At 35.8% G+C, this 26992-nt stretch overlaps 1 protein-coding gene across 3 annotated transcripts; it reads left to right on the top strand.

Moving 5' to 3' along the window:
* The first annotated feature begins 8666 nt into the window (after positions 1-8666).
* Positions 8667-26476, top strand: LOC120332503 (uncharacterized). 3 transcript variants are annotated; one of them, XM_078119479.1, is made up of 6 exons: positions 8667-8876; positions 18658-18746; positions 19244-20510; positions 24422-24510; positions 25009-25234; positions 25452-26476. In XM_078119479.1, exons 4-6 carry the CDS (start codon positions 24427-24429, stop codon positions 26066-26068), a joined length of 927 nt encoding a protein of 308 aa, XP_077975605.1. In that variant the 5' UTR covers positions 8667-8876; positions 18658-18746; positions 19244-20510; positions 24422-24426; the 3' UTR covers positions 26069-26476. The 3 variants fall into 3 exon arrangements, with proteins under 3 accessions (XP_077975605.1, XP_039255694.2, XP_039255693.2); XM_039399760.2 differs by lacking the exon at positions 8667-8876 and adding an exon at positions 14233-14745; XM_039399759.2 differs by lacking the exons at positions 8667-8876; positions 18658-18746; positions 19244-20510 and having other exon boundaries at positions 23826-24510.
* The last annotated feature ends 516 nt before the right edge of the window (positions 26477-26992 follow it).

Genomic DNA, 26992 nt, shown 5'->3' on the forward strand with positions numbered 1-26992 from the left:
CCTTCAACTCAAGTCCTAAATGCTAACCTGGTACAGAAAATACAGCACTTGCTGACTAGATTAGCTTCGTTCATTACTCTATATTAGTGGCAAAGCCAAACAACATGATTTCCGTGCTTGAAAGCGAAGCATTCTTCGTAAAAACGAACATCTATTTAGACCGCACGAACCTGCCCGCGAAGCGTCGTATCTCGTCTGAAGCAGCTTTTTTAAATTATAATCGCAATTCGATTGTCGATACGCTCGAGCTGTTTTTACAGCTGCTCTGTGGGTCAGTAGCGACACCTGGAGGATATGATTTGCGCACGCCTAGAATTATCATGAATGTTTCCTCGAGAACCGGGTGGGTTTCTTGTTTAATTCCGTAACAATTACAAATCAGCAATAAGGTATCAATGACGCAATAATAGGATTTTCTGCCGCTGCTCAGATAGATATTCAAGCGTTGTTGTAAAGTAAACGTTGCCTCTTTTCGGTAGTTTTGCGTGTTCGTCAATTTTTAGTTGCGTTCCCAAAAATAGTTATGGATCAAATAACTTAATTGTCATTAGTTCATCCAGTTACATTCACCGAAAATTGATCCCGGAAACTCTGCCAAAGACTAGTCTAAAACTAACTATCAGTACCTATAAGCGGCACGTGGTTTGTTGTTTATTTATTGGACACGTTTAGTGGCCATAACGATCGTTTCAATATTATGTTGTTGTTGTTGTTGTTGTTCTTGTTGGACACGTTTAGTGGCCATAACGATCGTTTCAATATTATGTTGTTGTTGTTGTTCTTGTTCTTTGACACGTTTTTAAAAAATCGCTTTTTTCTTCAAATACTGGACCAATTGCTTTGAAATTTTCAGTGGTTAAAGATTAATTTCTTCGCTAGAAGGCTATTACTTTTATTTATTTCAAAATTTTGCGTGAATTCTATGAAATTTGATATTTCGTCTAAAATTTTGCTGTATTATTTTTTATCCATGGGAACACGGATTTTAGTCAGTGTCATGACTGGCTGTACGTTTTGATTCTGCAAAATTCTTGCTACTGGAAATTCAGAACTTTTTTGAGGGTACCGGTAGCGTCAAAGGAACCGGTAAAGACTGATTCGCTTTGGTCTAACGTGTCCATATATTTGTGCGTAGCTCTTTTGTTCTTTGACACGTTTTTAAAAAGTCGCTTTTCTCTTCGAATACTGGACCAATTGCTTTGAAATTTTCAGTGGTTAAAGATAAAATTTTTCTCCAGAAGGCTATTACTTTTTTTTTTCGCTATGACGTCATCAAAATTACGTGTCCATATATTTGAGCATAGCTCTCTTGTAATAAAAATGATAGTTTTGAACACGGGGCAGTTTCTAAGCAACAACACTCCAAAACTCTATCAAATCAGCACTAAAAATATTTTACAATGATAAAGTATAGGGAGAATCTTTCAGGGGTCAAGACTCGGGGAAACGTCCATAATTGTACTTATTGTTTGCCATCGTAAACTTGATTTAAACTTGATATTGCAAATAGTCAAACTGGGGTAACGCAATGACAAAAATACTCAGCGCCTTACTCTCGGAGTTATTTTCTACACTTTGCTTTCTAATGTAGTCGTTTTTGTCGAATATTTTCCAAAATAAATATTTTTTGAGATTGGGCAGCGAAGACTGCATGGGTCGTTTTGAATAGTTGAAATCGAAGATAAAGGTTTCTTTGGATTATTGACTCAATGTCAGTTCATTATACAACTGAAAATGTTGTGGCGTTAAATTGGCATTATTGCGGTATATTGTAATGGCATATTTATTAGGCAATCGGTCATATATATGAATTATTTATACCTAATTAATTAATCTTTCCTTGTCCGTTCATGATTATAATTATGTCGCGTTAGACATGCCCCTAGGCGGCAGTTGGAATAACACTTTTGCAGCTTTGTTGAAGCACAGATATCGTGGCAAGAATACGCTTAAATATCTGCAATAGTTCTTTGCCAGAAACCTATGACAGAGATTTCTTTATAGTAGCCTATATATATACGTTTTATTTCAGATATATATTATAATTAAATCAGCACCTTATTATTGATGGAATAAAGGGAGAATGGCAAGAATATTGTCACGATTCACGAAGTTGATATGAGAATTGGAATGGATATTGCACAAAATTAAATTAAATTTATCATGTGGACTAACTTCGACTCCTGTATTAGCCATTAGGATTTCTGAACACTGGGAGTCCTGCCATATTCCAAAATTGAAATATTGGTCATTGAGCTACTATATATATTTTTATATATATTCTACTATTTTTATAAGTTGTTGTGACACCTTCACCCCGAGCAAGGCTTTCTCTAAGACAGTGCAAAATTCTGGGGAGGAGCTGCTATTTTTGGGAGACCTCGATGGTTCGGTTTAGCCTTGCTCATCTAATTCAATTTCACGTCCTGGATGAGGAGTTAGACACGGAGTTTGAACTAAAGTTTAAAAACGTTATATTATAGCAACTGTGTCGGTTTCACCAGCACCACATGTATTGATCCAAAAGCGAGACGTCAATTTGTGTATATATATTATAATATATACAATTATTTATATAAAATTTTTCAACAACAGCACACATTTTAATTTATAGAAATATGATTAGACAGTGCAAAACGAAATACACGGTATGAACGACGGGAACAGCACTGCAGGAGATGGCACAGCAGAGCGGAATTACATTACATTAACTAGCTTCATGATGAGATTTTTGGATGAGGATACGACGCTGTACTTTTCAATCAAAATTGTTTTATTTATTGAAATCGCTATTGGATACATTGTCAATATACTGCTGGTTACTTTGCTTTTATATAGCAGAAGAACAATGCTTGAAATTTCTGTCAATATACTTCTCATGAGCATGGCTGTTGTTGATATCGCCCTCCTTACCGTATTGATGGTGACAGAAGGTATTTACTTTCGACGGAGAGGATTCAGTTATGAAAACGACATCGTTTCAATGGAGATCAAGCTCACGGCCATAGCCGCGGGCGTGATTTTCTCCTCTCTTACGGTGTCAGCACTGTCAGTATTGAAATTTGTAGCAGTATTCATGCCAATAGAAGCAAAGACAAAAATAACTAAACAGATTGGATGCTACATTGTTGCGGCGGCTTGTCTGATAACTGCTGCTGTTACGTCGCCGCTGATCGTAATGAAGGCTGAATCTAATAACTTGAGGATGAACGATGCAACCACTAAAGAAAAATCAAGCGCGGCAGAAACCGCAATATTTTACTCCATGCTAATACAGTCTATTGCACCAGGCCTTGCAGGAATTACAATGGTGACGACATATATTCCAATTATCTATCGCTTGTGTCACAGCAATATTGTGAAGACAAAGTTATATCAAAAAGCGGCGCGCCATTTGTCTGTCATTGTTATTGTCTTCGTTTTCTATCTAGGATTTTCTGCATCTGCAGATATTATATGGTATAATCTGGCAACATCCCATACATCATTGCTCCCTCCCGTATCTTCAAACGTTAAAAAAATGATTAAATATGTTATAATTGTGTCTCCAGCTTCGTCGGTATTTCATGTTATTCTAAATCCCATTTTGCACGCTCTTATAACAGAAAATTACATGGAACTCTACGAGCCTTTATTTTGTAAATGGCGTGTTTTATACAATTTAACTTCAATGCGACCCGAAGAAACCATAAACGCAACAGCTAAGAATGTTGGCGTATATATTGATTCGATCATGTAGCTTTGCAAAAACATGAACGCGTGAATTATACTTCATAAAGAAGCAACATCAATCAGGGCTTTTTCCACTTTTCAGCTATACCTTGTTTAGGTTCACTATCATTGTTGTCGTTTTTGAGGGTTTCAGACACATGACTTATTTAAACGATGCCAAACAGGAATAAGCCGGCGGATCGCCCTTAAAGTGCTCTCTAATAAAACAGCTAATGGTATATGCTAAAAATTGCTGGAATATTTTATTAGAACAAATTTGTTAAAAACATATCTTAATTGAGGCATTTCTACACGGGAATTTTTATTTGTGCTAACCTCAGCGGAAATGTTGTCGAGTACTTGAAACATAAGGAACGCATATTATAACTGATGGTGTTATTTTTAATTTGTTTTTCAAACAGACACTTCAACTATACCTCAATATTTAGATTTTGTGAAAACGCTTCCGAAAGATCGAGAGCTTTTCTTGGTAGACGCCTTTGTGTTTTTTACCGAAATAAAATAATAATAATATATTACAAACCGAATAGTGAATGCAACCTAATAGCAGTTATTATATGTTTTTGATTACAAGAATTCTACATTTTTCGTCTGTTTGTATATATTTTTTCTTTTTGCAACGCTAATACTTTTTTATTTTTTCTGAGAGTGTCAATAAATCTTACAATGACAGACTACTCAGCTAAATCAAAACTTTGACGCATTTTTAAAAATCATATTAGATTCATCCCATGAACTAAACTAATATCACCGATAAAATGCAAAAACATCCATTTCGAAAATGATAGGATTTCAGATATTTATTATGTGTGCAAAAAAAGAAAATTATAAAAATCACAAGGCATCGAAGTCATACTATATATGAAAGCTTGTTGAATTTCCTCAAATTAAAAATCTATGATAATCATTGACTTTAAATCTTGCTTGAAAGATGAGGCCAGGAGTTTGAAATATCAAGTATATACTTTTGCTAATTATGGGAATAATGGGACTCCAAACAATCAGAGTCGTCAAGGTCTCAATGCTTCAAGACGCGCAACTCTAACAAAAACTTTCATATATGACATAAAATCTCAAGTCCTGTTTTGATGAAGACGAAATCGACGCACTGTAACGCAGATTTGCATCCAAATGCAACAAATGAACGAATGAGACTGTAATGACTGCTTTAAAAATCAGATGTGCTACTGGTGTGAGTAGGTATGTGTCCTGTTGATTTAGAAAATTAAGTTAGAATGAAAAGTTTTCAAAACTTGTTCAATGGAGAAACAAACATATTTATAATGTATTATTTTTAGTATAATAATATCATTGTAGGCTGCGACCTATACTTGTATTTGTGATATATATCCTTCATTTATTTTCAATAACAATTTGATAGTACACTTTGCGTTCGCGTGGTTTAACTTAAAACTTGGCCCGTTTATTCAACATAATATTCTTGATTCGATGAAGATAAAAATGGAAGATTTATCAACGCAATAAAGACTTCGTACCCTTCTACTATATTAAGTAAAATAGGTCGTGCTGTGGTGTGCGATCCGTCTTTGATATGATCATTGGCTATACGTTAGCAGCGAGTTTGCAACTGGCCAGACAGCAACAATTGCCTCTCATGTTTTTTGCTATATGGTTGAAGGCGTCACGGCGAAATGGAACCGGTTAATTGGTAATGGGTGACTTTTTCATCCCTCACGCGATGCACTTCTGATATATTTAAACAGACAACAATTTTTTCAGCATATTCCAATACGGGAGCATCTATTGATGATGATACCCTATGGAGGGTAACACATGAGCTTGTGGTGGAAACGGGGTTTTATTCTATATTGCATAGCCAGTAATATGGGTCCCCCTAATCGGGCTATGTGGCAATCTGCGGGTGTGTCATGCTACAGGTAGGATTTTCAATGGGTAGTGCTGTACTGGAAATGAAATCCTTTTACTTTTTAAATATAGGACTATCTAACAGCAGAAATAAACTGTCTATGTTTTCAGGACGGCAGTAAACTGAAAAATTAGACATTCACACGACGGGAACTTCCATTTGCATTTCGCGGTAGGGCTGGGCATTTCGAATCGAATGGTAAATTATTCGAATCGATTCAGAGCCAAATTTCGAATCGCTTCCATCTTTTTTTTTCACCAATGGTCGAGGTGAATTTCTCAATTTTTTTTATTGGAGCCATATTTTTTCAACGCAATTCTGATACAGTATAATATATGACTCTTTTCTGTAGTGAGTTATTGACGAAAACGTGTTTTTTATTGTGTGTGAACGCTCAGTAATCTGCCTGAGTGATGTATTTTATGTTTTCAGGAATTTATGTGTGTTGAGAACCTAATACAGTAAGAATGTTACATACAATTTTATTTTCCCTAAGTATTCGAGATTCGATTCAAAAAAAAATATTCGATTCGATTCTGAAATCATCAGTTATTCGAAAATGCCCAGCCCTATTTCACGGCCGAGGTTCCTTATCTAATAAAAAAATGTATGCACTTACAACAGCTTCGGTGAGTAAACCCGTTGGAAATTTCATCTAAACACAATATATGAATAGCTTTATGATTGCCTCATTGAAACGGCTATAGTCTACTCAACTTTTTAATCTATATTTGCACTGGAATCTTTGCAGTTAGATTCGTGCTTTGTGAAAAAGCTGGTCGAACATCAAGGCACAAAAGAGATGGAGCTCACGAAGACCACGTGTTTTCTTCTCCATATGAGGAAATGCGCGTTAATATGGCTTGACAGGTAGAATATTTTTGAGATTTCTCTCTTAAACTATTCGATTATTTTATGCTGTCATAATGTTTTTAGCTGTAGTTGATGATATTCATAATTGTTAATTGCAATAACTGTTTTGTTATAAATAAGTGATGACCCACGCTATCGCTTCATCCCTGAAATCACCCGAAAAGAGACCGGTTCTTTATAAATTATGCGGGCACAACAGCATTCTTTCTTGAGATTGTGAATAATAACTGGTTTGAGCTTATAAATTGTCGTCACTCAGGCACCACACTTTATTCAGATTCGAATAGCAAGTTGAAGAAGAATACTGATGTTAATGAAAATACTTGTTTTGAAAGAATGAAAATTCGAGCGACTCAGTTTCTGCTTCACATCACTGACATAAGTGGTAGCATCACATTGTACATCTTTGAAACTGAATACAGGGCATCAATTATTTCAATATATGCGTGTTGTTAATACATTTGATACTGGATTGATTATCTTTGTTCTAATGTATCGAGTAGAATAGTATCCTAGTTTTTCAATATTTGTCTTGAATAATGAGAATGTCTATAGAAAAAAAAAGCTTAGGGCGAAACACGGTCCCACATCCAGTTACCAATGCGGATTTGGATCAAATTTCGTTGGCCAGCTCAAAATGTTTAAGATGTATCGTGATGGTTAGTGGAAATATTAACGGATGAGCCATTACGGAAACCACTCTGCGCCGAGGAGACAAGCAATCATGTTTTATCACTTTTCAAGGTCTTGTTTGTGCTTCAAAACATCGCTTTTCCTGATGACACTTTTAAACCTGTGTTGAGAGAAATTAAGTGGTCCACAATTGTTTAGTTATCACTTCACCAAGAGTTGGTTGTTAGCGTTAATTATTATATAATAGGTAAAATTTGTATTGAACATGTAGGTTTCAATAAAAATGTTGGCTTTTCTAAGACAATCACATATTAAGGAATAAAATGATATAACACCAGGCATAAACGCAATTATTTTTATTCAGGGTAGAAGGTTCGGTATTCCTTCCGTCTCCAATTCATTTCAGAAATGCTCTGAAGCACGTGATAGTGTAAGGGTTTCCCAAACTTTTTCAGCTTCCGCCACACTAACACCAAGATTAAAAAGTCGCGGCACACTTATTACAAATCCCCTATCTGTAAATATTATGCGTTTATATATGCAGAATCCTGAAAATGTAAATGAGGAAAGTATTTTGTTGTACTATATATATTGTATTTTATATTTTGTACTGATATACTGACAGAAAATTCGCATGGCAAAATTTGTGGTAAAATTAAGAACTCTAAATATTTCATGTAAAAAATGAAAGTGATATTCCCTTCTTTATATTCCCTTAACTGCTGGCACTTTGAAAAAGATTGTTTAGTTATCGTCTAGCGACTTTGCTTTGAACAAATTTGCATTGTTGGCTTGGGGTCGAAAAAGTTTAACGTCTTATATATTCAGATATTAAAAAGAAGTGTGGCATATCACATCACCTATCGGTGGACATAGAATAATAAATCGTTATGCTGGGTGACCCAAAAAACGGAACCCATACAACATGTTCCAAATGAACTGAGTTCCGTTTTTGGGTCACCATATATATGTGTGATACCGAACTACACACATTACTGATTGCAATGTAATAAAGTTCATGTTGCATTTTTAATTATTGTGAGAAATTCTCAGCAATTTTGTGAAAATTCGCGGCACACTCTCAAGACCTTGGTGGCACACAGTTTGGGAAACCCTGTGATAGTGGGACAGTATATATATGGATGTGCTGACGTCGTCCAGCTATGGTGTTGATAATACTTCTCATTTACTGAGCTTCATTAAAAATCATTTACCTTTTGTGAATTATGAAAACGGCGAAGACATATCTCCTAACCTTCTCGATGGTACCGCCACTCCTTTGATAGACGTTATCGGGGGTAACGGATTATATTTTTAATTGGATGGTATCATCGCAGGGAAGTTCTTAATGAATGCCCATTGTGTATGAGTGCTTTCGTCACATCAGACATAAGCATAATAATCCAGAAGACAGTGGCAATACTTTCCACATCGATATCCTATAACTCCAATTAAAATCTGGCACACCGACAACTTTACCGCTTATCTTTGCCAACCAACTCCGTCAATTTCTGATTATTTCGTTGGCTTTTCCCGATGAAGGGTCGCAACATGGAAAAAGTTGTATTTTCTCCGTTACCAGCCCCAGATTTTGTTCCAGATTGCCATTGTATGGCAGCGCATTCTTTAAAGTGATTCATTGAAGCGAGATTTAGGATACATGCACGGCACATAACATCAGTTGCATATTTTAAGCAGTTTGGAAGCAGAACGTCAGCGCGAACCACTAGTATTGAGTGATAAGATTTTGGTTTGTGTTTTTATTACGTTATGTTTTGATAAAAATAAAGCTATCAGTTTATTTTGCATAATATATATATAATTTTGTGGCACGTAGCCTACTCAGTCAGTTACTTAAACCCTTGATTAGTGACAGAAAATTGAATGCATCTTTGCATTTGTGATTTGATCAATTCATTGGTGTCTCTGCTGTCTGAATTTTTATCAATATTGCTATTGTTGTTCAAACTCAGTTAATTGATATATTTCTCTATTGTGTTAAAATATCAATGTGAGCATTTTTCCGAGGTTGTTGCGTATTTCATTTCATTTTAATCACATAGTATTGACTGTGACTTACTATTACTAGATTTTATATAATATAGATCAGGGGTGGCCAACACAGTCGATCGCCACGTCTCGAGCTGTCGATCGCGTCTGATGTTGAGTGAATATTATTGAAATACCCCCAAAAATTGCCTCGAACCAGTTTTACAACAGGAAGTATACAGTACTTTACATGCGCAAAATACACATACAGTATTTGAGTCTGGGCAAGCCCGATAAAGCATATTATTACGTAACAAATGCAAGTATTTTCCGCGGCCATGCAAAATGAAGTGCTGAATATCGCGTGGGTAGACCAGCGTTTCCCAAACTGTGTTCCGCGGAACACTAGTGTTCCGCAAGCATCTTCCATGCGTTCCGTGGAAAAGGGATTAAAATTACTTGTCAAGTTCATTATAAAGTTTACAGCAATCTTTTTGATTTTGGTATAGGAATATAGGCAAACGCTGGTCTAGACTGACAAACGATCCTACAATAACTTCCGCAGTATGCAGAATTTATTTTCTCACTCCAAGAGTAGTGTGATAAATTTTATTCGCAATGGTAGCAGTGGCATCAAATGCCCAATTTGTTCTAATTCTAAGCAAGCGAAGCATCGCGTTTAGGGGAAATTGTAAATTACATACTGAAGTTTGAGCAGCCATGTAACATTCAGGCAGTGGCGTGTAGACGCAATGTGCCGCCTCTGGATATTTGCACAAAATGCCGCCCCGTAACACCGCGAGGATGGAGGAATCTCGTCTATCTACCACAGACAGGTTGTAAAGGTAGCAGTTGATTCGATGATCTCAAGGTCCCTTCCTGTCTCCTCGCGAAAGCAAAATGAATTGAAAACTAATCTAAACTTAACTACCGAGGCTAAATTGACAGAACAATGCAATGAGCATATGTATATATGCTCATTGAACAATGTAATAGCTTACAACAGCGATTCCCAAAGGGTGCGCCGCGGCGCATTAGTTGATAGGTGTTGATAGGTGCGCTGCAAAAATTAACAGAATATTTTAGATATTGTATTTACTATAAATGCTTTTTTGATCCTTATTTTAAATGCTGTGTATATATATCAACGACTAACATATATATATATATCAATAAATTTATTTTCCTTTACTATGCCGTTTACTTCCTGTTACGTGGTGTCTGCCTCTATTGTAACATAACAATCAAGGGAAAAACTACTTGGTGCAATTTTGCGAGCTGCAGTTCATATATCTACTGAACCGAGTTTAGCGAATATGGGTGATTTTTCTAGCAATTTTCAAACGAAAATTGAGCAGAGAGGAGGGAGAAAAGTTGATCTTTTGCCTTTATTCCTCATGCCTTATTAAAAACTTTATAATGCATAAAGTACACATTAGCGATAACAAAATTGAGTTTATTTAAAAAGCTGCATTTTTTTCGTGTAAGTGCGCCGTGAGTTTTTTTCCGTGATAATTGAGCGCCTCGTGAACAAAAAATTTGGGAACCGCTGTCTTACAAGTTCAACAGCATGAGTATCATATTACCGTCAAAGATACCACATAGTGAGTCACAATCTAAAAAAATTGCAATCTAGTTTAGAGCAGGGGTTCCAAAAGTTGATTAACTGCGGGCAAAATTTGAAGCAGATGGATATTTGCGGCCCAGAAAAAGGATGTGACAAATGTGGCGCAACGATACGGCTGGTGAAAAATAGGCTGCAAGCTTGATATTAGTTACACCTTGCATCGCAGTTTGTTTTGTAATAAAATCAATAATTATAATAGTTAGGCGATGGAATACCCGAAGAATGACAAGCACGACTTTCAGCAACTTTGCAACTGATAGCGACTAATGAAGTTACTTGCTCATATGGCATACGGCCTCGTATAAATGGTTACTTATTGCTTGTTCAGTTATAAAAAATCATCCCAATATATATAAATACCAACATAATTTAGTTGTGTATTTTTGTATATACGTGTGATTAGGGTTGGCTCGAAATCAGATGTCGAAACGTGGCTCCAATTTGATACATTGTATTTGCAATACCGCATTCAAGCGATTATCTGTCGGTCTGAACCGAAATTTGGATTTGTAAGGGTTCATAATTGTGCTATTAGAAAGACTGATGCTAGAAAATTTACTTTTTATATTAGGAGAAATGACTTCCGAATTGCAGCATAGATTCGCGGAAAAATTCCTCTTCAACATACGGGCGCTTATTTTTAACGATGTTGTGGGATACAATAGAACTGGCCGATAACGTGGATTCACTTCCATTCCACGTTTTATGATCGTTGTTTGACTTTTGTATGAATTTATTGAAGAATTAAATTTTTAAAAACGCCGCTCACGCTTCAACTGATCATAATTTGAAGAATGCTTCGTCTCATAATGACGCTTAATGTTATATTCCTTCAGAACTCGAATATTTTGTTGGCAAGAAAGACAAATCGCTGAAATTTAATTCTTTCTAATAAATAAATAGGAACACTGCCATTTATCCAAAAAACGTCTGTTCTTAGTGTCTAGTTTTCGTTTTTTTTTAACATCTTTGAGCTTTCTTAGTTTAGGGCTGATAACAAAGATACTGCCGTGTGTAATCCTAATGCCGGTACGTATAGTCGTATACATAAGATACCGGTATAAATAATTGAATTATTACGATTACACGCATGCTCAAACTGTGATAATGATGTAACAATTGGCAGTATCTAGAGCGCAAGGTAAACACTTGTCTTGAAGTGTTAAACGTACTACGCTCTACCGCTTCGTTTAGAACAGGGGTGTGCAAAGTGCGGCCCGCGAGGGAAAATTGTGCGGCCCGCGAAGAAGCGCCAATTTTGAATGGTGTGTGGCCAGCTATTAGTTTTTAATTTAGTTTGATCTGGTTCCCTTTGCGCTGCAAAGCTTATATTCGAGTCCAATTTATTATCTATGTCTATGAATTTACAATGTCCTAACAGCGAAGCGAATAACGCGATTCACAAAGCTGTCAATTGCCGAGCAGCGAACATTTAAATGAAAATACGGAGCAGACGCTAATGAATTTGTTAGAACAGGCAATTGAGGATTAGGCAACTGGAAAGCAGTTTGAAAAAATTCAATATTAAGAGATACAAAAGCTAAATGAGTTTTGGTTTCACTTTCAGCCTATCAGTTGATTTTGTTTAAATCTAATCTAGAATAAGATTTGACAGCAAAGTATTTGGAAATGGATCTTGGCGTATTATATATACCGAAAACATCTCAAACAAGATAACTTTCCACATATATATGAAAAAAGTTATGGCTTCAAATATGGCACTTTTGAGTTACATATTTTTTTACTAAAATGGACGTCATATCGAATTGCTGGCACTTCCATTTAAGCAAATTTGGATAAAAGTAGTCGGGAAAAGAATCCAGCAGCAAATTTCTCACTGAATTCGAATTGGATATGACAATATATTTGAATTATAGTTTTAAGAAATTTATGCGTTTTAACTTTATGATGACGACATGAGTTTAATAACAAAAAGATTTTATTTCGTGCCTGCAACTAATAGAAAGCTCATGTTAAGTGAAGGTGCGGCCCGCGGTTTTACCCAGTTATTGATATTTGGCTCATCTGCGAAAAAGGTTGCACACCCCTGGTTTAGAACGTTTTGTCACATTTTTCCGCCCTCCAGCAACGTGCCGCCCCTGGATTTATCCACAAGATCCGATGATGTTTGAGCAGGCCTCGTTTTCCCAGTTTTGCGTGTTATTCCAGTATTTGTCAGTTTGTAGTTCTGTTTTCAAAAAATAGTTTTATGACCTAATTTGTCATTTTGCTCTCCGAGGAACTTTAGTTTGGTTTAGTAATCGAAATTCTCGCGAACGATGTGATTAACTAGGCTAAAATTATCTATCACAGTAGACTACCACCTGTGTAAGCGGCACGTGGTTGAATAATTTTAGTAAAAACGATGGCTTCAAACATGTGAACCAGTTTATAATCGCCAAAATTTTCTGAGGTATATATATTGCAAGTTTAAGTAGAAACATGTACATTTATCACCTTCTAAAGCGGTACCATGTATTGTATAATATTGAATCGAAAAAATAGTGCTCTCCGCTTAATATTTCCTTTTTTTGGTTTTTGAATTTTTTATGTAGATTCCAACTTGACTGTATTATGTCGGATATACATTCTAGTCCTGCCATTCAATAATCATTCTTACTTGTAAACCCTTGATCAAGCTGAAGTGAAAATCGTGAGAAAAGACATTTGGCATGGCTCACTGAATCAACTGATGGCTCTAAATCAGCATATTGCAAACTGCAAATCTATTATTGTGATAGGAGTTTCATGAGGTTTTTGTACTTGTTAAAATTGTTGGCTTTTTCTGGCTTTTATTTGACTTGATTTGGCTTTTTTTCATCACTGGGATATGGCTGTCACTTTAAATGCTTTATAGCTAGATTCATATGTAAAACTTGGAGTCTGGATATTAGCTATTAAAACGTTTTAAATATTATCCAGTGCAGCACTGGGAAATAAAAAAGCGATGTGTGTAATTGTTAAACGAATAATATTTAGAATCAGATGTATGGCTGATAAAACTTAAATAATATGCCTGATATGAAACCCAAGGGATTTTTATTACAAAACTGCTGGAGAGAGCATTATAATTGTATAAAGTAAATGCCAAAGTTTTCCTATCCTAAGTATCTCACATAACCATCTGAAACAGAGACTACCTCCTAATTTGACTGTTTTGAAATGCGTGTCCTCGATGTCAGTCGGCAACATACGACATACATTCTGTCAGCTGTCATAAAATCCTAAAAAAGCAATTCTAAAAAACATTATCGGCTGGGCAGAAAGTCAGCTACAAAACTTTAATGTCAAGTCTGAAGGTGGAACAATAACACAGAAACAGCCAGCAGTGTAAGTCCGTCATTTAAATGCTGATGTGGAAAAAATTTTTGCTACAAAATGTAACTAAGAAGCAGTCAGCAATGTAATTAAGTTATTTGAATGCTGATGTGGGGAAGCATTTGAGCAACAAACTGTAAAAAAAAAACTAAGAAACAGCAGAAAGACAGATTCACTGAATGCAATACTAGTTATCATTGAATTTAACCCAATTCGAAATAAACCATTTTAGCTGTTGCACGTCGCATAAGGAACCTGTTTCGGTTTCAAATAAATATGTACAGCAGAAACATATTTAAATCCCTCTGAAGCAACTGTAGCAATAACATCAACCTCAAATGATGTTCGAAATCTACTATGATGTAATATAATAAACTTTCTTATTTTGTTTATTTTTATTAAATTTAGTAACTTCATATTTAAATATATTTTTTGGATGTTTTGTTTTACAATCTAGATGTGTTTGGAGGTCAAACTAGATGTTTAATTCGAACAAAAGTGGCAGTCCTGGTGACGCTCCCTAGATCTCGGTTCGACCTTCTTCATATTCTAGGATTGCGGATTTGCACCGCAAAGTTCTAATTGTCTTTTTGATATATTTAGAGTTAATAATATTTACTTAAATTTACTTAACTGTTTCCCAATCAACTGTCAATCGTTTTGTAAGCGGGATCTACACAGTCAAGTATGTATTTGAGTTCGTAGTTGTCGCTTCTCGAAGACGTTTCGAGATCCCCCGCGACTCCTGTCACACGATCATAGTTAGTGTTGACAAATAAATGATGATTGTAGGGCAGGGGTGGGCAACTTCTCTAGTCGGCGGGCCAGATGTGGGAAAAAGAAGTCCTCGGTGGGCCGGATTAATACAAAAAATACTTCGGTATCCAATCTTTGTTAAATGCTCGACACTCTCTGTCAATTTTACGTTTCTTGAGATATTTCATGGTTAATAAAACCTAATATTAATATAAAATCTAAAATATATTTATAATCTGAATATAAATATAACTGATAACAGTAGTGGGGATGTTTACAACGCTCTCTGGGTTTGTTTAACAAGTGTGCTAACGCAATGGACCTTTCTCCGAGCATCGACTTCCTTGTCTACTTCGTGACATTGACCAATCAGCAAAATTCAAAAAGTTACGCAACAGCGGTCCCTTTTCGCATCCGCTCAGACACTTCTCTCACTCAGAGAGATTTTCAGGCGTGGTGGTAAACATTACCTCGTTTTCGCGTTTTTGTAACCTATTCGTTAGTTTTCAGTTGTGTTTCGGAAATTCAAATATAAATCAGATAATTCAATGATCACTCTGTCTTCCTAAGAGTTTTAATTTAATTGCAGTAATAAAAAATTAGTGTAGAAATAACTGTGATAGACTAGGCCAAAATTCTTTACCAGTACTTTTAAAAAAACATATTGTTGTATGCGATGAATCATAATGATGGTTTCAAACACATACTCCATTTTACAAGCGCCAACTCGCGAAACCACTCTTAAAATAAACCCCGATTATTTTGCAATGGTAAAGTATAAGAAGACTTTTTCGGGGGTCAAAGGTCGGGGAAAGGTGCATTGTTTGTTCACTAAGAAAAATTGTTTATTTCCCCAGCTCGCACTGACAGTGCGGTGAGAGTAGAGCGATCGGCAACTTTCAGGAATGATGCGTCGACCACATTACAGAGTGTGGTTGAATACAGTCGGCGGGCCGGTTAAAATCTCGTCGCGGGCCGTATGTTGCCCACCCCTGTTGTAGGGTGTTTGTGTATAATAGCTTTTATTATCGGCCACGACTGGTATTTTAGTGTGTTAGACCGGTGTGTGTTTCTACGAATTTAGTTCTAATTTACATGATTTTGATAAGTTGTTAATTTCAATTGTTGACATGTTTCTTGTCGGCACATTGAGTGTTGTAAATACTGTTTTTTTTTTTTTTACAAAACCTTGAAGTGTCGAAATCAGCTTACAATTAAATTAAACAGATCGACCATTCAAGAATTATACCCTGGTGTGGGCCGCTCCAAATTTGAGGTCTACATTATCTTTGTGTGCCACAAAACCTTAATTTGCCTTAGTCTCAATTTTTCGGATTTACAAAATTGTACCTTTTGAATATATTTAACAAAAATTTAAACCTTATACTAAAGGCCCATAGAATATCAATATTTTGGTACAGCTTGTTTTAACATATCGGCATATGTTTAATGTATTCTTAAGATATGTTTCCAACATCAAATTCCACAGATTGTGAAGACATATTCGCCTGCTTATGTATTATAAAAAGGAGGTCATGTGAGGAATATCAATATTTTTGATATTAGTAACTCGTAATGGAATTTTTAAGAACAAAAGACTTATGTTTGGTTTGTCATCCACCCCAGAAAAGTATCAGAACTTAAACAGAGACTGTGAAAAACTGTCGAGGTGCTGCAAATAGGGATTTGTTCCGAAGAATTGTTTTAAAACAATTGTTTTAAATCCATTTTTTTTGCCTGTTTTGTTCAAAATGGCTGTACTACATGATTTTTTGTAATGAATAGGTTGAAGAAAAATGGATGTAAAAACTTGCCAAGCGCACCTTATTTGCAATAAATCTTTCAAACCGCCACAAATATCGATAAAGGCTCATGCACATCTTCTCAAGCTGTAGTTCAGTGGTTGGCGCAGTAAGACGCAACCGATAAGGCGCTGCTGCGATGAAACCACGTTGCGAAAATTGAAATGCGATAGAATAAATGAGTTTATATAACCTTGAAAAACTCACTTCAACCTCAAAAAACAAAGTATGTTAAGCATAAATTAACCGAACAGTATTAACCGTAACAATGACTTCATTTTATGAGAAAAATGTCAATACATGACCTCGAAATCCATATTATGGGGTCATAACAGATTAGTTGTGACGTCTTTGCATTAGAGGACTCTTACAAATAACATAGGCTAGGTTAGGGTGTCTCATCGTTCATATCAGTAGATTACCGCCGATATAAGCATATTCTTCATTATCGCAACCCACTCGTTTTGCCGAAGGGCTGCACTTGATCGAATTGCTTTTGTAGTAGGCTCGTGAGCTAATTTTCATGATTTTTCTTACTCAAAACGTCTCTCTGATATCTCGGCTAAACATTCCGGGTGAAATCTTATGACTTTGATGGAGATATAAAGTGGCGATAAATGTACGCAATAGTGGTAAAAGTCAATATAAAAAATTTTACTTCCATTTTTGAAATTAAAATTCTGGCTGCGTGTGCAGCTGCCAGAGTGCAACGTTTTGGCGTAGTTTCGCGTCGATGCAAGGGGTATTTCATTGAAAAATACAGAAAAATTTTGATTTAAAACAAGCCCTTGTTTTAAAACACGATGTAATTTTTAGAATTGATAAAAAACAAAACCCTAGCTGCAAACACAGCACACGATTGACAGAATGCGAAGGAGCACGATCAAACATTGTTTCATGCTCTTGATAAATTGGACAAAGCTGTTGTGACACTGAAAGATCATTTTATTTTTTCATGGACTCACAATTCAAGGTCTATGCGAGGCATTTACGCGTATTGCTTAGGAAAATGCCAAATTTGATATGAGTGAGAGGCCTGAACATTCTTTAAAAATGAAAACGAGAGTTGCAAATTTCTCGTAGTTTTCGAGTTATTTGACAAAGTACTCGGATTTCATATTCAATTTATGACGAAAGAGTTTTATTCTTTTATGCCTTGCTGATGATCATGCTAAATTAAACTATTGAAAAATACATTTCCCGATGACACCGTCACATATCTTTCAGATGCAAAGTATATTCAATTGGGTCAGGGTCGTCCAAACTTTTTGGCCGAAGGGCCACATGTAATTTACCAATAATTGCGCGGGCCACTTAACATGGTAGTTAGGTTCTAGTTTTGCTACGGGCTAATGAAATAACAAATATTTACCCTCACACCGAAGTTTCACAATTATCAGAACAATAAAACTGTTGTTTCCCAATATATGGCGCCATCAATGGTTATTCCCGAAAGTTTCGTCAAAGACAAGCCAAGACGCTTAATCATTTTTATAACAGCTCCTAACAAACCAACGTCTCTAGCCGTACCACTAACAGGGAAAATGGCTGCGAGGTATCATAATCATAATTGTTTCCTGTTCAAAGCGAAAGATTATTCGCATCGTTCTTGGATTTCAATTTCCCTCCATAGCTAGGTAACTCGTTAGCTATCGTTTAATCTTACGAAACGCCAGAGTAAAAACAAACTTTCCATGGTCCGTTGGTTTTGAATTGGTGGTCAGTGCACGTGAATTTTATGCGAAGCGATATTTTAAAATTTACGCGCGGGCAGATTGAAGGCATTAGGACTGACGCGCAAATACTGATACTCTCGTTATATAGATATAAGGCAGATAAAAGGTCCGAGTAGCTTATAGTTGCTAATATATAGGAGTTTGTTTATGACTGTTTCACGCATAACTTGATTTCCTATTGGGTTTCTAGAAGGCAGCGAGTATTTAGATTCTTCAGTAAAATTTGGAATTCTCAAATTAGGGAATGTGTTGTACTCGCATTATCGCTTTATTAAGTCAATTATTCATTCATACATTGGACAGATTAAATGAAGAACTTCTTTGCAAAATCGATTTCAAACCTGAGGTTTACTAGTGATGACGCTGAGCCTGCCGACTTCTACTTTTTCGTGGTAAGAAGATATGATATGACGGTTAAAGAGTGTTTCTTGGAAAATATGCGCTTTTTTTTTTCACGTGTAAACAAAACTGTTAAACACGGATTTACCCATTATAAGGAGATAATTTGCCTTAATAATATAGTGTCAATTTTTAGGCGAGTGGATGGAACTCGCTCCAAGTAAGAGCTACACAAGCCGAACAAAAAGTGTATAGACTACATTCAAAAAACGTGATTTTCTGGTTTGACATATCGTATTTTAATTTCACATAAGAAAGGCGAATAGTATACAGGAGATCAATATCAAAATTGCAAACATTGTATTTAATGAGTTTTTTCAATTGTTCGAAAATTTGCATTCACAATTTTGGATGTAGCTCTTCAAAACCATAATGAGTGCAAAATGTCAAATATTTGAAGGAGTTTGCCGGAAATCCTTGTAGATTCACGATTTTCAATTTTCTTCGCATGTTCCATTCCTGTTTTAGCCTCATTATTATTTTTTTTCAGAATTCCAGAGGCAAGTGTGGATTCGTCGTGTACAGGCTGTTATGGATGGTCATAGTGTTGGCGTTCTTTGCCGCAGAACTTGCTTGGGAATACCGCAACAACTCACTTTAAATGCTTTATAGCTAGATTCATATGTAAAACTTGGAGTCTTGATATTAGCTATTAAAACGTTTTAAATATTATCCAGTGCAGCACTGGGAAATAAAAAAGCGATGTGTGTAATTGTTAAACGAATAATATTTAGAATCAGATGTATGGCTGATAAAACTTAAATAATATGCCTGATATGAAACCCAAGGGATTTTTATTACAAAACTGCTGGAGAGAGCATTATAATTGTATAAAGTAAATGCCAAAGTTTTCCTATCCTAAGTATCTCACATAACCATCTGAAACAGAGACTACCTCCTAATTTGACTGTTTTGAAATGCGTGTCCTCGATGTCAGTCGGCAACATACGACATACATTCTGTCAGCTGTCATAAAATCCTAAAAAAGCAATTCTAAAAAACATTATCGGCTGGGCAGAAAGTCAGCTACAAAACTTTAATGTCAAGTCTGAAGGTGGAACAATAACACAGAAACAGCCAGCAGTGTAAGTCCGTCATTTAAATGCTGATGTGGAAAAAATTTTTGCTACAAAATGTAACTAAGAAGCAGTCAGCAATGTAATTAAGTTATTTGAATGCTGATGTGGGGAAGCATTTGAGCAACAAACTGTAAAAAAAAACTAAGAAACAGCAGAAAGACAGATTCACTGAATGCAATACTAGTTATCATTGAATTTAACCCAATTCGAAATAAACCATTTTAGCTGTTGCACGTCGCATAAGGAACCTGTTTCGGTTTCAAATAAATATGTACAGCAGAAACATATTTAAATCCCTCTGAAGCAACTGTAGCAATAACATCAACCTCAAATGATGTTCGAAATCTACTATGATGTAATATAATAAACTTTCTTATTTTGTTTATTTTTATTAAATTTAGTAACTTCATATTTAAATATATTTTTTGGATGTTTTGTTTTACAATCTAGATGTGTTTGGAGGTCAAACTAGATGTTTAATTCGAACAAAAGTGGCAGTCCTGGTGACGCTCCCTAGATCTCGGTTCGACCTTCTTCATATTCTAGGATTGCGGATTTGCACCGCAAAGTTCTAATTGTCTTTTTGATATATTTAGAGTTAATAATATTTACTTAAATTTACTTAACTGTTTCCCAATCAACTGTCAATCGTTTTGTAAGCGGGATCTACACAGTCAAGTATGTATTTGAGTTCGTAGTTGTCGCTTCTCGAAGACGTTTCGAGATCCCCCGCGACTCCTGTCACACGATCATAGTTAGTGTTGACAAATAAATGATGATTGTAGGGCAGGGGTGGGCAACTTCTCTAGTCGGCGGGCCAGATGTGGGAAAAAGAAGTCCTCGGTGGGCCGGATTAATACAAAAAATACTTCGGTATCCAATCTTTGTTAAATGCTCGACACTCTCTGTCAATTTTACGTTTCTTGAGATATTTCATGGTTAATAAAACCTAATATTAATATAAAATCTAAAATATATTTATAATCTGAATATAAATATAACTGATAACAGTAGTGGGGATGTTTACAACGCTCTCTGGGTTTGTTTAACAAGTGTGCTAACGCAATGGACCTTTCTCCGAGCATCGACTTCCTTGTCTACTTCGTGACATTGACCAATCAGCAAAATTCAAAAAGTTACGCAACAGCGGTCCCTTTTCGCATCCGCTCAGACACTTCTCTCACTCAGAGAGATTTTCAGGCGTGGTGGTAAACATTACCTCGTTTTCGCGTTTTTGTAACCTATTCGTTAGTTTTCAGTTGTGTTTCGGAAATTCAAATATAAATCAGATAATTCAATGATCACTCTGTCTTCCTAAGAGTTTTAATTTAATTGCAGTAATAAAAAATTAGTGTAGAAATAACTGTGATAGACTAGGCCAAAATTCTTTACCAGTACTTTTAAAAAAACATATTGTTGTATGCGATGAATCATAATGATGGTTTCAAACACATACTCCATTTTACAAGCGCCAACTCGCGAAACCACTCTTAAAATAAACCCCGATTATTTTGCAATGGTAAAGTATAAGAAGACTTTTTCGGGGGTCAAAGGTCGGGGAAAGGTGCATTGTTTGTTCACTAAGAAAAATTGTTTATTTCCCCAGCTCGCACTGACAGTGCGGTGAGAGTAGAGCGATCGGCAACTTTCAGGAATGATGCGTCGACCACATTACAGAGTGTGGTTGAATACAGTCGGCGGGCCGGTTAAAATCTCGTCGCGGGCCGTATGTTGCCCACCCCTGTTGTAGGGTGTTTGTGTATAATAGCTTTTATTATCGGCCACGACTGGTATTTTAGTGTGTTAGACCGGTGTGTGTTTCTACGAATTTAGTTCTAATTTACATGATTTTGATAAGTTGTTAATTTCAATTGTTGACATGTTTCTTGTCGGCACATTGAGTGTTGTAAATACTGTTTTTTTTTTTTTACAAAACCTTGAAGTGTCGAAATCAGCTTACAATTAAATTAAACAGATCGACCATTCAAGAATTATACCCTGGTGTGGGCCGCTCCAAATTTGAGGTCTACATTATCTTTGTGTGCCACAAAACCTTAATTTGCCTTAGTCTGAATTTTTCGGATTTACAAAATTGTACCTTTTGAATATATTTAACAAAAATTTAAACCTTATACTAAAGGCCCATAGAATATCAATATTTTGGTACAGCTTGTTTTAACATATCGGCATATGTTTAATGTATTCTTAAGATATGTTTCCAACATCAAATTCCACAGATTGTGAAGACATATTCGCCTGCTTATGTATTATAAAAAGGAGGTCATGTGAGGAATATCAATATTTTTGATATTAGTAACTCGTAATGGAATTTTTAAGAACAAAAGACTTATGTTTGGTTTGTCATCCACCCCAGAAAAGTATCAGAACTTAAACAGAGACTGTGAAAAACTGTCGAGGTGCTGCAAATAGGGATTTGTTCCGAAGAATTGTTTTAAAACAATTGTTTTAAATCCATTTTTTTTGCCTGTTTTGTTCAAAATGGCTGTACTACATGATTTTTTGTAATGAATAGGTTGAAGAAAAATGGATGTAAAAACTTGCCAAGCGCACCTTATTTGCAATAAATCTTTCAAACCGCCACAAATATCGATAAAGGCTCATGCACATCTTCTCAAGCTGTAGTTCAGTGGTTGGCGCAGTAAGACGCAACCGATAAGGCGCTGCTGCGATGAAACCACGTTGCGAAAATTGAAATGCGATAGAATAAATGAGTTTATATAACCTTGAAAAACTCACTTCAACCTCAAAAAACAAAGTATGTTAAGCATAAATTAACCGAACAGTATTAACCGTAACAATGACTTCATTTTATGAGAAAAATGTCAATACATGACCTCGAAATCCATATTATGGGGTCATAACAGATTAGTTGTGACGTCTTTGCATTAGAGGACTCTTACAAATAACATAGGCTAGGTTAGGGTGTCTCATCGTTCATATCAGTAGATTACCGCCGATATAAGCATATTCTTCATTATCGCAACCCACTCGTTTTGCCGAAGGGCTGCACTTGATCGAATTGCTTTTGTAGTAGGCTCGTGAGCTAATTTTCATGATTTTTCTTACTCAAAACGTCTCTCTGATATCTCGGCTAAACATTCCGGGTGAAATCTTATGACTTTGATGGAGATATAAAGTGGCGATAAATGTACGCAATAGTGGTAAAAGTCAATATAAAAAATTTTACTTCCATTTTTGAAATTAAAATTCTGGCTGCGTGTGCAGCTGCCAGAGTGCAACGTTTTGGCGTAGTTTCGCGTCGATGCAAGGGGTATTTCATTGAAAAATACAGAAAAATTTTGATTTAAAACAAGCCCTTGTTTTAAAACACGATGTAATTTTTAGAATTGATAAAAAACAAAACCCTAGCTGCAAACACAGCACACGATTGACAGAATGCGAAGGAGCACGATCAAACATTGTTTCATGCTCTTGATAAATTGGACAAAGCTGTTGTGACACTGAAAGATCATTTTATTTTTTCATGGACTCACAATTCAAGGTCTATGCGAGGCATTTACGCGTATTGCTTAGGAAAATGCCAAATTTGATATGAGTGAGAGGCCTGAACATTCTTTAAAAATGAAAACGAGAGTTGCAAATTTCTCGTAGTTTTCGAGTTATTTGACAAAGTACTCGGATTTCATATTCAATTTATGACGAAAGAGTTTTATTCTTTTATGCCTTGCTGATGATCATGCTAAATTAAACTATTGAAAAATACATTTCCCGATGACACCGTCACATATCTTTCAGATGCAAAGTATATTCAATTGGGTCAGGGTCGTCCAAACTTTTTGGCCGAAGGGCCACATGTAATTTACCAATAATTGCGCGGGCCACTTAACATGGTAGTTAGGTTCTAGTTTTGCTACGGGCTAATGAAATAACAAATATTTACCCTCACACCGAAGTTTCACAATTATCAGAACAATAATACTGTTGTTTCCCAATATATGGCGCCATCAATGGTTATTCCCGAAAGTTTCGTCAAAGACAAGCCAAGACGCTTAATCATTTTTATAACAGCTCCTAACAAACCAACGTCTCTAGCCGTACCACTAACAGGGAAAATGGCTGCGAGGTATCATAATCATAATTGTTTCCTGTTCAAAGCGAAAGATTATTCGCATCGTTCTTGGATTTCAATTTCCCTCCATAGCTAGGTAACTCGTTAGCTATCGTTTAATCTTACGAAACGCCAGAGTAAAAACAAACTTTCCATGGTCCGTTGGTTTTGAATTGGTGGTTAGTGCACGTGAATTTTATGCGAAGCGATATTTTAAAATTTACGCGCGGGCAGATTGAAGGCATTAGGACTGACGCGCAAATACTGATACTCTCGTTATATAGATATAAGGCAGATAAAAGGTCCGAGTAGCTTATAGTTGCTAGTATATAGGAGTTTGTTTATGACTGTTTCACGCATAACTTGATTTCCTATTGGGTTTCTAGAAGGCAGCGAGTATTTAGATTCTTCAGTAAAATTTGGAATTCTCAAATTAGGGAATGTGTTGTACTCGCATTATCGCTTTATTAAGTCAATTATTCATTCATACATTGGACAGATTAAATGAAGAACTTCTTTGCAAAATCGATTTCAAACCTGAGGTTTACTAGTGATGACGCTGAGCCTGCCGACTTCTACTTTTTCGTGGTAAGAAGATATGATATGACGGTTAAAGAGTGTTTCTTGGAAAATATGCGCTTTTTTTTTTTCACGTGTAAACAAAACTGTTAAACACGGATTTACCCATTATAAGGAGATAATTTGCCTTAATAATATAGTGTCAATTTTTAGGCGAGTGGATGGAACTCGCTCCAAGTAAGAGCTACACAAGCCGAACAAAAAGTGTATAGACTACATTCAAAAAACGTGATTTTCTGGTTTGACATATCGTATTTTAATTTCACATAAGAAAGGCGAATAGTATACAGGAGATCAATATCAAAATTGCAAACATTGTATTTAATGAGTTTTTTCAATTGTTCGAAAATTTGCATTCACAATTTTGGATGTAGCTCTTCAAAACCATAATGAGTGCAAAATGTCAAATATTTGAAGGAGTTTGCCGGAAATCCTTGTAGATTCACGATTTTCAATTTTCTTCGCATGTTCCATTCCTGTTTTAGCCTCATTATTATTTTTTTTCAGAATTCCAGAGGCAAGTGTGGATTCGTCGTGTACAGGCTGTTATGGATGGTCATAGTGTTGGCGTTCTTTGCCGCAGAACTTGCTTGGGAATACCGCAACAACTTAATTGCTCATTTCCCGTTTTACCTGACTTCATGGTGCGAACTTCTCGTAGTGATATATGTGATTTGGGCATGGGCATTGGCGCTCTACGGCAGACATGATGGTAATTCACATGTGGATTCCGGTAAGTTGGCTTTAACTTCGGAATGACGCAGAGAAGAGTTGTATAAATTTCTGACTGCTGATTTTAATTTTGACAGATTGGATATCTTTATCATGCTCGATTACTTTTCATATTCACCACAGCAAAAATGTGGAATGTTTTCAATTGATTACATTAAAATCGTAACTTTCTCTAATTAAATTGAAAAAATCATAAACTCTGGTTGAATATTTTTCAGAAATTCCGTCAATATCTGGATCTCACTCGAAGGAAGAACAACTCCAGTCATTAAGAGAATTTCAGCCAACCCGCACTTCGTTGCATTCACAGAAAACCAAATTTACCAAACTTTCGGCCATCAGACCTGACCCTCCTAATCGTTTGGGTGAAAATAATATACTCCGATGGTTTCACAAAGTATTTTGGTTTTTATACGAAGTTACCTTTGTTTCATCAATGAGTGTGACATCAATTTATTGGATCTTTTTGCATAGCGGAAATCAGGGCGCAAATATCGTGTTCAATCTTTACCGACACGGTTTAAATTGTATAATATTGACGTCTGATGCGCTTGTAACTCGTTATCCTGCTCATTTTGCACATTGGCTATATAGTTATTGTTTGGGAGTCTTCTATGTCTTTTTCACTTTCGTTATGTATAAAATTTCCAAACATATTGACCCGCATAATTCAATAATACCTCAAAAGATATATTGGTTTTTAGATTGGGATTCTGGTTCCTTTGCCCCCGTTTATCTTTGCATTGGTATGCTTCCTGTAACATGTCTGATTCAGGGTCTAATAATATTGTTACATTCCATACGATTGAAAGTGTTTTCCTTATGCAAGCCCTAATAGGCGTTGAATAATCGTTTCGCACACTCGAGTTTGTACCAAAATAACTTTGTTTACGTTACAACATTTTTGGACACGGAGTGGTCATATTGATCGTTTTGTTATTATGTTGTTGTTATTAGTATTTTTCTTTCTGTCAATATGGGAAAACAGCTTTCCCTCTTTTTGTTCTTTCCATGCTTACTTCGATAAACAAATGCAATAAGCGCCAATAAAATTCACGATTAGGGCACAATTATGAATGTCATTGATTATATTTTGTTGTATTGTGATATTTGATCTTTGACGATGATGATATTCAAGTTTGTGACGTTTCGTTTGTCTTTACTAACGTTTGTGCTACATTATGGCACATAGTCTTTGTTTGTGCAAATTGTGATTTTCATTATAATTGGTTTTGCTGCTGAACATTAAGCTTGTAAGTTGTATACAATCAGGTCAATATCATCATGAAACGATCCTTAGAGAATTTCACGTGTCTGAAGTTCTTGGGAAACTTTAGGCGTAAAATCCATAGTACATTCACAATAAATGGTTGAGAGCTCGCGGCAAACTGAGTTTGACGGCTGGCAAAATCCGTAAATTCAAATAAATTCAGTTTCTAATATTATCTGAAAACCACACAGCGACGCAGCATTTCGTAGACTGAAATCATACCATGTGTTATCAAAACCTCATTTAAATTGACATCGGTGGGTAATAAATAAGCCCGTTCAGAAAATGCAGGACGCATCATTTTGATTTGAATCAAGACTGCAGTTGTTTGAAAATAATTTCGCACACAATTCTGCTCTCTAGATGGCGTCGTTAATAAGGAGGAATGCTAGATCTGCCGCTGTTTTGACATTATTGATTATTCTCCAAAAATCATGGAATCTGATCAGCGATACGTGTTTTTGTTAAATTTTCATATAGTGTATTTTC

This window comes from Styela clava, chromosome 13 (assembly GCF_964204865.1).
Source record: "Styela clava chromosome 13, kaStyClav1.hap1.2, whole genome shotgun sequence".
NCBI classification, from domain to species: Eukaryota; Metazoa; Chordata; class Ascidiacea; order Stolidobranchia; family Styelidae; genus Styela; species Styela clava.